General features: G+C 44.1%; 1 protein-coding gene across 2 annotated transcripts in view; it reads right to left on the reverse strand.

Moving 5' to 3' along the window:
* Positions 1-9,332: 9,332 nt before the first annotated feature.
* The window catches only part of STXBP6 (syntaxin binding protein 6), a 377,445-nt gene continuing 372,747 nt past the window's right edge, over positions 9,333-14,030 (reverse strand). For both annotated transcript variants that reach the window (XM_069209042.1, XM_069209041.1), the window contains exon 6: positions 9,333-12,141. In XM_069209042.1, coding sequence (XP_069065143.1) covers positions 12,118-12,141 — 24 coding nt within the window. In that variant the 3' untranslated portion in view covers positions 9,333-12,117. The remainder of the gene's footprint in view (positions 12,142-14,030) is intronic.

Below are 14,030 nucleotides of genomic sequence, written 5' to 3' on the forward strand. Positions count from 1 at the left end.
CGATACCAGGGGATGCCCCAGCACACCCCACACTCCAACTTCCAGTGACACTGGTTATGTTCTCCCTTCTTGTGTCCTCCAACAGTCCTCTCTACTTCTTCTGCTCCCTCCCCCCCAATTTCCTCATCTGAAGTATCTGCTTTATTTCCAGCTCAGATCCCAGTCCTCTTCCCTGACATCCTTCCCTTCTATTCTCCACCTACCATATTACTACCATCCTCCCCAGTTTGGTGTCTCTGTTTAACGCCTCCAACTTGTGGCCATTTTCCATCCTCCTATTCCCACTTCATCTATAATTCTAGAATGTCTTGTTTATTTCCAGCAGAATCACTTCTTGACTGCGTACTCTGTGCTCTTATCAACACAGCCATCACCCAGACTAAGACTACCCTAGTAAGGCAGCTCCACTGCATGTATACAGCTGACTGCCTCCTTAAGGGAGCCCCAGAGGGTACTACACCATAACTGTGTCCTCTGGTATCCTCGGTCTGTCCTACTGTGGCTGTCCAAACTGGGCCAAGTGCAGCCTTTCCACTTTTGAGTTTCAGGGGAGTGAGGGAAAGCAGTCAAAGGCTTCTCAGAGTTGTGGGGGAGAGGTGGAGACCATAACAGCCAAACAATGGGCATAACAATATACTGCCCAGCGCTTTTATTTTAGAAGAAAATTAAATATTTTATTTACACTAAAATGGCATAATACAAACAAGAAAGGCTAATCAACACAGATTGCGTGCTACAGGGGTTAGCTATACAGGAATCTGTAGATTAGATTAGCGTGCAGGTGCGGGCTCACTATGGGTGCACATTAGCAGTTCCCCCGGAATCAGTGACCTGTAGGTCAGATCAAATTTCATTTATTGGAAATCTCACGATAAGTAGGGTTATTGTTAATGCTTGGATCCCACACCAATCTGTATTAGAACATTGATTTATTGAGAGCTCTATTGAAGACAATGGAGTAGCGCTGGGGTTATAATGGCTGGTAGAAGCCGAAGCTCCAACATTCCAAAGTTTGTATTCCTCTTCCTCCCTTTTTACCATAGAACATTCTACCCCCACTCAGTAGAATGCTCTAATAGCCATTTTGTCTCAGGCTATACCGGATGTTAAAGGCCCCTCACCCTCATTAGGGCCTTTAACAACCAGGATATTCATCGGCAGAGGGCGATAGTAAATTTTACAGTCAGTGTTCAGTTCAGGCTAGTATTTTACCTGACATATTGCGTGCTTGTCAGGCCCAAGTGACAGCATGTGGGCTGCAGCCAAATGGACAAGCAAATGTATTCATGGGTGTCTTTGGTCCATCGTTCAAGTCCCTGCTATTGGTGTGCAGAAGTGTCAGCACCAGCCCGTTGTTCTCCTCTGTTAGTGGTCACTGGAATGGGCCTGCTGGGGGGGGCGGGAGGGGACGGAGGCAGGGTGTAGGGGTGTGGGTGTGCTGGATTGACTCACATTGCTTAAGTGTACAGAGATGAGGAGGGGACTAGAGACCTCGGGTAGACCCTTGTTAAGTTACTGTCATGCAAACAGTCCACTCATTAAGACCACCCTTCTTCTAAGTGCACCATCCTGGCATTCTTCTTTCTTGGGAAATTTTCTCCGGAGACAGAAGACACACTTCTCCTCCTTCCCAGCAGATCAGGCCGGATCCTATGTCACAGGCAGGCCCACAGATCTCCCAGCAAGATGTGCAGACTTCATGTGATGCCTCCTCATCTACGGGGGACCAGCTGTCTGACAGACACCAGCCCTAGGTTTCAAAAGTGCTTCAGGTACCCTCTGGAGACCTTTCCTTGGTGATGAAGAACTTGAAACAGGAACCAAGTGGAGTAGCTTGTGCCCCACTTTTATACACACTTCCCAGGCAGGGGATTTCTGATCCCTTGGTCAGTGGCCAGAAACTGGTTTGGGTGGTTTATTTACATATTTTATGTTCTTTCAGCAGCTGCTGGCTCCAGAAGTACCCTGACTATGAGCACAGTGAGGTGTAAACATCTGCACCTGGTTGTCATCAGTCTTTGAGATGTTGCACTCCGGAGCAGACACACAGGGCAGGCCCTGCATAGACGGTTCCCTCCCTCTAATAACAGAATCTGCTGATGTTGGCCATTAACCCAAATGGCAGTGCTGAGAGCGGAATACTTGTCAATCTGCTGCTCCAAAGGTTACCATGGAACTCCAGGAGGCAGCCCCGTCTCCATCTTTCCACACTTCAGTGCCATGTCAAACCAGGCCCAACCCAAAATGGACGCCGCTGGCCTCCGCCTTCTCTCACATCCAGAGTCCAGCTACCATGAATGTTTTACACAAGATGCATATGAGATGTTAGCACATGATTCTGGGTAGCTCCCAAAACATGAAATTCACACTAGTGGGGCCAGTAGGTGCCACAGTTCTGAGTCACAGGAAAAAAAAAAGGTTTATTCTGTGCTTGAATTATAAAAATGGTATCATGCCACCAGAGCTTAAACTCAACAACACAGAACATGTATAGTAGTCCCATGTCAGCTAGACTCTGCTAGAGGACACGTTTGATACATCCTTCCAGGTCTCAAATCTAGGCCCTGGACCTCAGAGTCAAAGGTCAGACCTAGGAGTTGGTGCATATGCTAATGTAGCATGTGAGGTGGTCCAGAAAGAGCCAGAATGTCAGATAAAGCCACAATTGGTTCACTTATGGCAGTGGTACATGCCTGTTTGGCTTGCAGGAGGCATTCCTTTCCCAAACAACAACTTTCTCCATTAGACCTGCTATAGTGCACATCTGTCTCCTTTCTTATTGAGCTGTCTTCAACTTTCAATCAGTCTTTCAGATGCTCATTCTTGACATATGTTCCTCACTCGATGTCTCAGAATATGTTAATTTGTGTTTCAACCTTTTTTCCTCCATCCCTCTTTATCTGACTCTAAATCTTGCATTTCTGCCTGCTGTCTGTTCTTGATTCACGCCTCCTTCCTGTGTTTACTGCTTAGGTCCATCTTTTCTTTCCGTCATCTACCTCTCCTACAGCATCAGTGGCTCCTTGTAGATGGTTCCTCCCCATGGGATGTCTTTTTGACCCTCAGCTCCCCCTTTTGATGGGTTGTTTTCCAAACCTTGCATCTACTCGGATCTCATTTCGTGCCCTTATTTGTCTATTTCAATTCAACCACATTGTTTCATCGCTTCCTCATGCCCATGGATATCCTGTGCCACACTCTCGCCAACCTTCACCAGATCTGTGTCATCCCATATTAAGTTTTGACTTACAGAGAACTCCAAATACAGTCAAAATCATGCCCAAGAATTCTGTTACTAATAGTCCAGCTACAAGTCTAACAAAACTAGGTCCAAAAAAAAAAGGTTTTACTCAAGATGACCATGAACAATAATTTAATGCCAAAACCTAACACTACGATTAAGCATCACTCATGACCGTATCTTTCCTTCAGGCCTCACAATAGCGTGAAACCCTAACATTGCCCCAATGGTAACTCAAAACCAAACTGGAAACTGGATATCTTACCTAAAATGGAAATAACCTGCTCGGAACAAAACTAACACAAATGCGTCCTGATGGCCTACTTTTGTTTCCTTTGCATCAATCTCACCTTCATTATATTTTTCTTCTCCTTGGACTTATTGGATGTGCAGCCCCCGTGAAGCTGATCATTTAAATGCCTGCATAGGAGGGATGCCTGCCTAGCAGGAGTGAGGATAGCTCAATCACTTGTGCCACTGAGTCTGAGAAGAGTTTGGAGTAGGACAGAGAGGGAGAGGAAGGGGGGCAGAGAGAGAAAGAGAGAGAGAAAGGGAGAGAGAGAAAGGGAAAGAGAGAAAGGGAGAGAGAGAAAGGGAGAGAGAGGAAGGGGAGAGAGAGAGAGAGAGAGAAAGGGAGAGAGAGGAAGGGGAAGGGAGAGAGAAAGAAAGGGGGAGGGAGAGAGAGAAAGGGAGGGAGGAGAGAGAGAGAGAGAAAGGGAGGGAGGGAAGGGGAGAGGGAGAGGGAGGAAGGGAGAGAGAGAGAGAGAGAGAGGGAGGCGAGAGAGAGAGAGAGAGAGAGAGAGAGAGAGAGAGAGAGAGAGAGAGAGAGAGAGAGAGAGAGAGAGAGAGAGAGAGAGAGAGAGAGAGAGAGAGAGAGAGAGAGAGAGAGAGAGAGAGAGAGAGAGAGAGAGAGAGATGTATGCGTGTTTAGTGTCCAGAATGGCCCATAGCCAGCCACACCGGATGCCTCTTTGATGCCATAGCTGGGACGTCGGTGCCAGAGAGTAAATGCTGGCCAGCTTGGTGTTGGGCATTGAACAGTAAAGGGGTGGAGGCCAGGAGCTGCGTCCACCGTCCAGGCCTTGGCACAGGTAGCCGGGGTCCGCTCTCAGTTTCAGTGTGAGAGTTCCACCCTCGGCTTCATTGGACCTCACTCCCTACTTCAGGGTGAACGATGCACGTCTAGAGATGAACCCGGTGTTTCCGTGCACGCAGAAAAACCACGAGGAGTCCATATTCTGGCAGCCGTGAAGTAATGGACCCCTTTTCCTGATGTGATGGACAACACTCACAAATGAGAGTGATTGACGTGTGCGGAACATGGCTGGTAGCAGCAACTATCCGGGGTGCATCCTATCAGAGAGAGGGTGTAGGAAGGGCACTGAGTATCTAGAGCAAACTCACTCCCAGCCAGGTGTGCACTTTAGTCATAAAAAAAGGATTCACTGATACTCAGAGGTTGAGAAACAAACAGGAGACTCTAGGGGTTCCATGGCTTGTTGGATACAATGTTGCGGGGAGACGGTAGGGTTTCCCAGTGCCCTTTAAAGGTGCTAAGTTCCCAGAAGAGGTCATCATGTCGGCTCTGACTCAAAGCGTTTGTCTATTGAGCTATCTTTACAAATTAGTGATAACAGTGCTTAATTTGTGCTCGTTTCCGGTGCCTGCACTGGCACTTATTTTTCTGCATCAGGCATTTACTGCGAGCAAAAGACACACATGGGAAAGACGGAGGAAGAGAAAAACGAAAAAGCGCCACAAAGGTAGAAAGCAGAAAACTGCAAGAGTGAGCTGAAGGGGCAGGGAGTGGCTTTAAATGTATAGAAGAGCCCCAAGATGGCTTCAGGATTACGCTGCCTCAGTATTCCGTGTTCGCACATTTAAATGCAGCAGCCTCATGTTTAAGAGTAGGGCTTTGGGACCGGAACGTTTTTATTTACAAATTAAGCAGTGGTGATAAATCTCTAATTGACCCAGTGTATTCATTTACCATAACAAAGATGTTAGAATGATCAGGCCAGGCGCCATGTTTTGCATATATATCATACAGTTACGTGTTTGAAAGACCGATAACCTATTAGACTGTTTCACAGCTGTGTCTGGAGTGGACGATGTTTTATTAGCAAGCGGCAGGATACGGGCCATCTGATTACACACGGAAAGTGGAGGGACTTTTGTGCATTATGAAGGTGCACTGCCGCAGATATCTGTGGTAGGTTCACACGTGTTGAAAGCGTAAAGGCCGACAGACCCTCAGGTAGGTAGGTGCGTAAGCGAGCCCTCCAATTCCTCATTTCACTCCCCCAACACCTTTCGATAAAACGGGAAGGCACTTCAGGTCACTTCGGCACTGCACATATTGATGTGTTGCACCCTGGTGAATAATAGTGACAAACGCACCAGAACAAAGTGTTGCACCTATGAGGTTGATAGTTCACATGTCTGCTTAGCAGAGGTAATACCGGCGGACAGAACAGTATTGCTAGTGTCAAAGAGTTTGAGCAAAGCAACGTTTGTTTTTTTGTCCTGGGAGTAGGTCCTACCAGGCCATAAACGGTGTGTTCATGTTTACAACGTGCATACGTCTTTTGTTGTGCAGAATGCTCTTGCGGCAGGACACATGAAGCATCCTGTGATGTCATCACTGAGTGAAGTGGAGGGGAGTACCTGTCCGCTGGGAAGTGGCGGTCAGTGAGACAGGAGTGGGGAGCATGAGATGAAGAGGCCAGGAACTCCTCCATTTCTGTCGGTGACCTTTAACCCCCCCTTGCTAGCCTACCTGCAGCCTTCGATTAACAGCAGTACTTAGGCTTTCTGCTATGTTCACAGTTTGCTATTTTAGACTGTATCTAGGAAAACCAACTTTTGGTAAGATGGGGTGCTTTCCATGTCACTCTGTGCGTTACTGACATCGGGGTACAGTGCCGTAGAACAGTGGTTCCCAACCTGTGGTCTGGGGACCCCTGGGGGTCCGCATAGCGTCCTCAGGGGGTCTGCGACTGCTTACAAAATAAATAAATAATATTAACAGATTATGTCCCCAGCTTTCAGTAATGACTCAGTGGAGGGGTCTCGGGATTCCAATAATGATTCACTGGGGATCCCCGGGTTCCAGGAATGATAAAGTGGGGGTCCACGGAAGTCAGCAGGTTGGGACCCACTGCCATAGAAGTGAAGAGCTGCACAGACCCTATTCTCCGCACTCCCAGGGCTCTGTCCCTTCCTCCCGCCCCTGCTGTTCAGCTTCATCTCCTTCCTTTTCATAAAACTATCTTTTCCTGTTTCTTTGTAATCTCTACCCAAGCTTTTCCCTGTCCTTACATTTCTGTACCTCTAGGTGTAGCTTCTTGCTTCCTTCGATCTCTACTCACAGCCTCTTCCCTCTAGGTATCCATCACTGTTCTGTTCACTTTCTAGATTTGCCTCATCGCTGGAGCTCTCCTCGTCTTGCCACTGTTCTCCTCCTCGTCTTGCCACAAAATCTTCTCTTTGTTCTCTGACCCGTCCGCCATCCAGACCTCCTCCATGGCACCCTTCAGTCAGGTTGTGTTGTAGCTTGGATTATATTTTGTTGACCACCACAGAGCTTCTCATATAGATTTTTGGGTACAAATACCTTCAAATGAATGGGAAATACGTGGCTAAGACACAAATTCACTTGCAGGAGCCTGATACAGGAGCACCAGTGGCGAGAAAGCAAGAGCAGAGCTGGAGACCACATGAGTGGACTTGTGTCAAGAGGGTAAGGGTGGGTAGACTGTAAGGGTGGGCAGTTACTCTTCTTCATACATGTATGCTTACTCAACTCCTTACCAAGCATTAACCATAAAGTCATTACGAAACAGGGGTAATACTTACAAAAAATATTTAGCCCTGAGTACCACAGATCCCTGGTACCCTGTATCGGTCCCAGTCCTGAGTGAGTGCCTGAGTGGTGCGAATGATGTGTGATGCGAAGGGCTTCTCTGTGTTCTGTTTCCTACTGAAGTCCACCTTCTGGCACTTGATGTGAGCTGAAAGCTCTGCCAGACCTCTGATCCTTGGGCCTATAGGAAGTGTACTTGCAGCTTAAGACAACTGGCTACTGTTTACTTGGATCTTGGCCTACCAGAACTCCTCTTGTAATTCAGTGATTTAATTACAAGGTGATAAACCATCCAGAGAAAGACTGGACTGATTAAACATACACCTTGACTGAGCTACCCCCTCCCCCCCCCAGGCTAAAGCTATGCAGCAACATGGCACACTGTAGAATGGCACGTATCATTTACTTCACATCCCGCTGGACGCTCACACATCTGCTCTTCAGTAGGTTGTAACATTGGGATAGTGGTTGTGCAGACGGCTATGCGGTCATAGGGCGCTGCTGAACATCTTAGCAAACATGATGCAACTGGCCAAAGAGTCATTTTGAACGTCCTTAAGAACTGAATAGGACTTGAGTCCTGAAGTTGGCTGTCTTATTCCTTGTCTTCAACTTGCAACCTGAAGGTGGGCCTTTCTAGAGTTTCCCCTTTCTGGTCCACCAGGAACAATTTTGCCAGTAATCCAATTCAGCTCTTCGGCAGATGGGGGGGGGGGGGAGGGGGGTTCTTAAAATTCTATATGGTTATTCATAACCACAAACCTAGTTAAAGAAATGAAGTGCTGTACAAGACAAGAGAAGGGGGAGGCTAAAAGTGAGGTGACGTAAGACCTCTTACCACTTATAGTTCTTTTCTGATTGGTGTCCATGCAATCAATATTGTTACTTCTGGACAAGGTGTTCTTTTAAGAGAGGGGTCTTGAGATTCTTCCTGAAGTTGGTGAGTTAAAGTGTCTGTCCAACCAGTGTTGGGAAGGAGTTTCAGATCCCAGGTCCAGAGATGGAGAAGGCCTGCCTTGTGCACTTTTCCTTATTGCACGTCTTTGAAGCTCCTTTGATGTCCTGACTATGTTTGTGGCTTTCACCACCTACCAGGCAGTAGAGGGTGCTGGACGAAGCTTGAATATGAAGGATCAGATCTTAAGGTGCTTAATCGTTGCAGGGGGAGCCAGCTTTGTTCTTGGACAGTGGTGATGTCCAGAATTACTTTCTCAATCTTTATTCAAGACTTGCACCTGCCTGGATGTTCTTTAGTGGTCTAAGGTGGATGACTGGGAGGTAGCTGAGCACCGACAGGAGAGAGACTTTCTCCAGCTTTATCTCGGGTAGTCATTCCTAGAGAACAGCAATGACCTTGGGAGATAGCTTTCACACTATCAACAAATGAATGGTAAATCAAGTTCTAAAATGAACCCTACACATAGTGAATTCCTCCTCAGCCAATAGTTCTTTCTTTGCACAAATGACTTCCAGTGTCATCTTCTGATGCCATTTCTCATAATTTCATGCCCTATGGTACATCATCTAGCATCATATCTTTATTTGAATGCCCAGAGTTAACCTCTTCCCCTGGCCTGCCATTTCAACACTTTTTTTTTTTAAGTGGCTTAACAGATAATTCCCCTTAGATGACTTCTGACCAGTAATCAAAACTTTATTCTTTTCTCAGCTGGGTAAAAAGTTATTTGCTGGTGGGAGTGGTCACATCCTCAAAGGCTCTTCAAGATGGGTTTAGCTTTACTTCTCGATTGTTGTCCCCAAATACCTCATGCTGCCCAGTGTGCGAGTACTTGTCCACTGAAGAGACATCTATACTTAGGACGGTCTCCCACAAAAATCCATGTGTGAGTAAATCAATCATTTTTAGATCTCACCTGAGAAAGCACATGTTCCTTTATTTGCAACAACCTTTTGATCTGGGGAAAAAAAAAAAAGACATTAAGATGGGCTTGGAGCCCACCGGTTACTTCATTGGTTGGGTTCATTGTCACTCATTTCTTCTGTTTTCGTTGGTTAACGTCATTCAGCTAGTATCATTTTCCTGTCTCGCTACAGTCGACTTTGGAGGATTTTGATTTCACCTCCTTTAGATTCGTCACATAGCATAACAAACCAGCAAGTTTTCTGTTTATATAACCCAACTTTGCCACCAACGGTGCTACTGACTCACACTTGCCGGCAGCCATAACCAAAAAAGAGCCATGATTCTTAGTGCTTTTTTGAAATGTATTTCTTTATTCTTTTTAATAATGCTGTGCTGTTCTACCCTGCTTTTATCTGCTCTCTTCCATATCAATACAAAATGCTGATTTGCCTCAGAAATGTATTGCACCATACCTTGTCCTGCTGTAGTCTGTACTGTCTCCCTCTACTGTGGTGGGGAGTCACCGTCCACCTGTGCATCCCAGCTGCCGCTACAATGGCGGTTATCCCTCCTGATACCAACAAGCATTGGATTTGTCAAACTTTTTTTTTAGCCAAGAAAAAAAGTGCTATGACTTGGTCACCTTTTCTATTCTTTACTTTTCATGATGCTGCACACCAACATGGCTAAAAAAACATTTTTAAAAACCAATAGATCTCAAATGGGCGAGGCCGATTGGCTTTGCCAATACTTTTTACTAGGACAAAACCAAAGGTTGTGAACTTCAAAAGTTGTTTTACGCTTTTAAAACGTTTGTGTGCTGTACAAGATAAAATGACAAGCATAAACAGCTTTGTAAACCTGACTGTATTGCCTCTTAAAAGAAACTGAAAAGGGACCATTTACTCTGTGCGTGAAAAGTCAAGAGAATGTTTGGACACTGGCTTTACTCAGACTTCCTTACCCTTCTTTCACATTTGCTTGGATACGAGTTATAAATAGATCACTTGTGAATGAATAGCCTTGCATTTGATCTTACCATATATGCCTTTCAAATGGTTTGTGCTGTTAAGAAATATTGGATAATAATTTTAATGCTGATCAAACAGGTAAGGAAATTGGAAAAAGAAGCAAATTGGGAGTTGATCGTAGGAGACCACTACTGGAACTGTAAAGCATGACTAACTGCCCTGCACAACATTCTTCATGTCTCTGATTAGCATTCAAATACAAAACAGATGAAAATCTGAGTTTTTTTCCTTAAATTGTTTAATTCCATTCTATTTTCACAATTCAGGGATCCGAGACTACAGGTTGATGATATTGATGCAAATGTCCCATGGCCAACAAGTCGTAAAACAGGACAATGTGTTGCGACAAACTTGTGGCCATGTCCCAGTGGTTCGACAATTTGGGAATCAAGTACCTCAGAGCCATTGTCATGTCACATGTAACACACTTTCAGAATAAAAACAAGCTCAGGTAATTTACCTCTTTTTCCATCAGAGTGGATAATACCCCAACCACTCCAACAAAGTTCCAGGAACAAGATGGCCGCCAATCTAGCATCAATGGTCTTTGAATACAAACCCAGACACTGAATGTGTTCATTGATTACCCTGCTTTATTGAGAACACTAGTCTCTGATTTTGGCTACTTATGTACTATGCTGAGGCTTCCAGTGATGTGGAGAATTTGTGCCTACATTTCAAATAAGAAATTAGGACCAACCCTTTCACTACTTTCTAGCTAAAAAAACAAAAAACCTTGAAATGGACTGCCACTAAGATTATATTAATAAAAACTGTCCCTCTTTTCTAACTCTATTTCAGGCTGGCCTTGGCAGGTCTACAATTGGACCAGCGGTTCCAGCCTGCGCCACGACAGCTGACCCTGCATGTGATGTCTTACTATTCTATTCATCTTCCAGACTCTGAGATCCTCTAATCATCGGCCAGCACAAATGACATAATTGGATCCTCCCTCTCCTTTGGCAACTTACAAGGAAGAGCCCAGACAGGATGGAGCCTTTAAAATGATTGGTAAAGAGGACAGCTCCATTTAAAACCTATACCAGGTAAGAGGCATTTTCCCTTTAAAAACTGATGTTTAAATCCCTTTCCATGAATTGAAAGTGAGAGTAAAGCTTCTCAACATTCAACGAATGGGCAGTATTGCTGTTTAGAGCCCCCTGGCTGTATATATGGGCTAATGACCACGTAACACTGCTGAGGCCATTGACTGGTGTCTGACCGGGAGGTCTGCACCCTTCGAACTTTATACAAACGGAGTCACATGAAACAAAGACATCAGTATCTACGACAGGGGGAAACAATCAGCAGTTAGATGTTCAATTGGGTGACTGTCAGCAAAGCATGTTTGTCCCACACATGTATGTCCGACAAAGGAGTGAAGTCCTTTTATTGCTATTAAAAACGTTAAAAGGGTGCAAGAGGCCATCCACGATGCATGATCTGTCCCTGGGTACCATGGCCATGAGTTGGTGCCGAATGTAGAGGCTAGGCTGTATGCCCCCCTAAAGTCGGCGAACATTGCAACATCTTAAACTGTTGTCCAAAGGAAGGGCCTGGTTCCTTAGGCTTTCCAACTTCTGGAAGTTCCTTAGGTATTTCAGCTTCTGGAAGCTCTCTCCTCTTCATTGTGCCACCATGGGATGCAGATTGCTCTGGCAAGCTGGAGTAAAGTTTAACACTGATCGGCTACTCAGTTACTAAGAATGCGGAGATGGCATTACTCGAGTCAAAACTCCTTTCCGCTCTTCACTGATGAGAGAGAACACAAATGATATCTACTGATATTCAGTTTCTTATTTACAAATCATATTAGTCCAGCCTGGACCTTGGTGCGTTCCATTTGGTTTATTTTGTGTATGACCAAATGCAACCCATAACAATCATTGTCCAAAGATTGCAATAAAAATAAAATACAAAAATATGAGTAGACATTGCTTAGGAAGATGAGGAACAGGAGGCCGTATTCATCTGAGACCCGACAAAAGGTAAGCTGGTGTCTGGTTGTGCAGTAGATCAGTGGTTGGATGTGGTTTTATTGAAAAATAAAACAAAACAAATGCAGGCAGAGATTTCCTTCACTTCTTCAGGTGGGCTGTGCGATGTTGGCAATGTCTCAGCATTTGTGCTTCATGGCGAGCTGTAGGACAAAGAAGAAGGAGAAGTTAGCCATCGCAGCATCCTTCAGATTCTGCTTGATGCACGCTGATGCTCTCAAAGATGTTGACTTTACTCCAACAACTTTATTTAAAGTTTATACATTTTAAAACCATATACATTGCACAAAAGATCTAATTATGCAAAGAATTACAAGCTACTGGTCAAAAACATTATCAATAATTTAAGTGATTTGTATTTCTATGCCCCTGAATCATCAATCTCAAAATGTCTATTAGTGTATGTGAGCCGGGGGGAGTTCATTCCTATTAGTAAAATGAAACAAATACTAAGCAAGATCTTAGCACATTTAGATATTGGAATTCCCATTTGCCAATCTAATATCTCCAAAGCAGATATCTGTCCAAACCAGACACCTTGAGTAGCGTCTTTCTGTAGGATCCTTAATCATGTCCAATTTTGTAACATTGAGGCCTGCTATTAGAAATCATACAATACATTTTATTGCTCTTTTCATAATGAAGTGAAGTAACACTATTTTATTGGTGCATAGTGCCCCAATTTTTAAAGTTTTTTTCAAATATTTTCGGAATAAACCATGTGACTTAGAATATGTGCCAAAAAAAAAAATCAAAGGATTTAGCTATCTAACAAAATAATAAGGGCTTACATATCCGCCTACACCTAGTAGTGATTTTGTAATTGAACCAACTTCCCAACCACGTAGGAGCTGATTGAGGGAGGGAACAAAACCAAACTAGCACCATTTTCTCTGCAAGACAAGAATTCCAAACTAACCTGAAAGACAGACTGTCACTGGAATATCATTTTTCTCATCCGTCTAACCACAAAACAATACAAGTAACTATTTTTACTGTTGGGATCAGGCTGGGCAAAGGGCAGCTACCAAGTGCAGACTTTTGTATTACAGCAAGCTCAGACTACAGGGTCCATCTCTCCCATGCTTTGAATATTTCAGATCATGTCAGCACAGACAAAATGTTCCCTTGAATAACTGTGGAGCATAGAAACAGGCTTGAACGCACCTGCATTCTATGCAATGGACTCAACTCGTTTGCTCTAAATTATTTATAAAATCAACCTGTAAACAACATCTTTAAATCTTTGATCACTGTGAACAAACGTATTTCCACTTCCCTTCATCTCTCAAAAATGGGGCTCCTAACTGGAATTACTGGGTGTCCATAACACCCGGCTTTCATTTAGTATGAACCAGATAATATGATGTTCAAGTGTCTACATAAATCCAGTGTATTTTGATTGCTCATTTCTTACAGGCAGCTTTGTATGCCAATATACAGTTTGCACACAAATATAATTCCTACTTCAGAAAAGGATCATAGTGATTTTATTAATTTATTGGATGACTATGATCCAATGTCGGTCTGCATCTAACTAGATTGAAGCTATAACCATGAGTTGGTACAACTAAGAAAAACTGCAAAAAAAGGGTTTTCCATCAGTATTTTGACGAGAATTTAAAGAAGGGGTATTTTCACCATTTACCTGTAACATCCCTTGCTGTAGCCCCATTTCTTGTGCTGAAGAAGAATGTTAGGAACCGAGACCTTGCATTGACTATCATCATTTGGATAAAGGAGTACCACTACAGGAAGGGATGTTTCTAACATCTGCTTGTTATTTAGAAATGAGACAGGATCAGATTTACAGAAATTAGGATTCTAAATTATATGAAAGCTGAAGATGAAAAAAGATTTCATCTTTGGCATACTTGTGAGGATTTGGCAATGCCTCTGAACTATATAATGTGCCTGTAACATTCACAAGCTTTTGAATAACAGGATTTGTGGCAGTTTGCATGCCTACACAATCACCAAAATGGATTATATATTTCTCTCACATGGTTTGTTCTTCATGCTGAGTATGTAA

The sequence above is a fragment of the Pleurodeles waltl genome, chromosome 9 (genome assembly GCF_031143425.1).
Source record: "Pleurodeles waltl isolate 20211129_DDA chromosome 9, aPleWal1.hap1.20221129, whole genome shotgun sequence".
NCBI lineage: Eukaryota > Metazoa > Chordata > Amphibia > Caudata > Salamandridae > Pleurodeles > Pleurodeles waltl.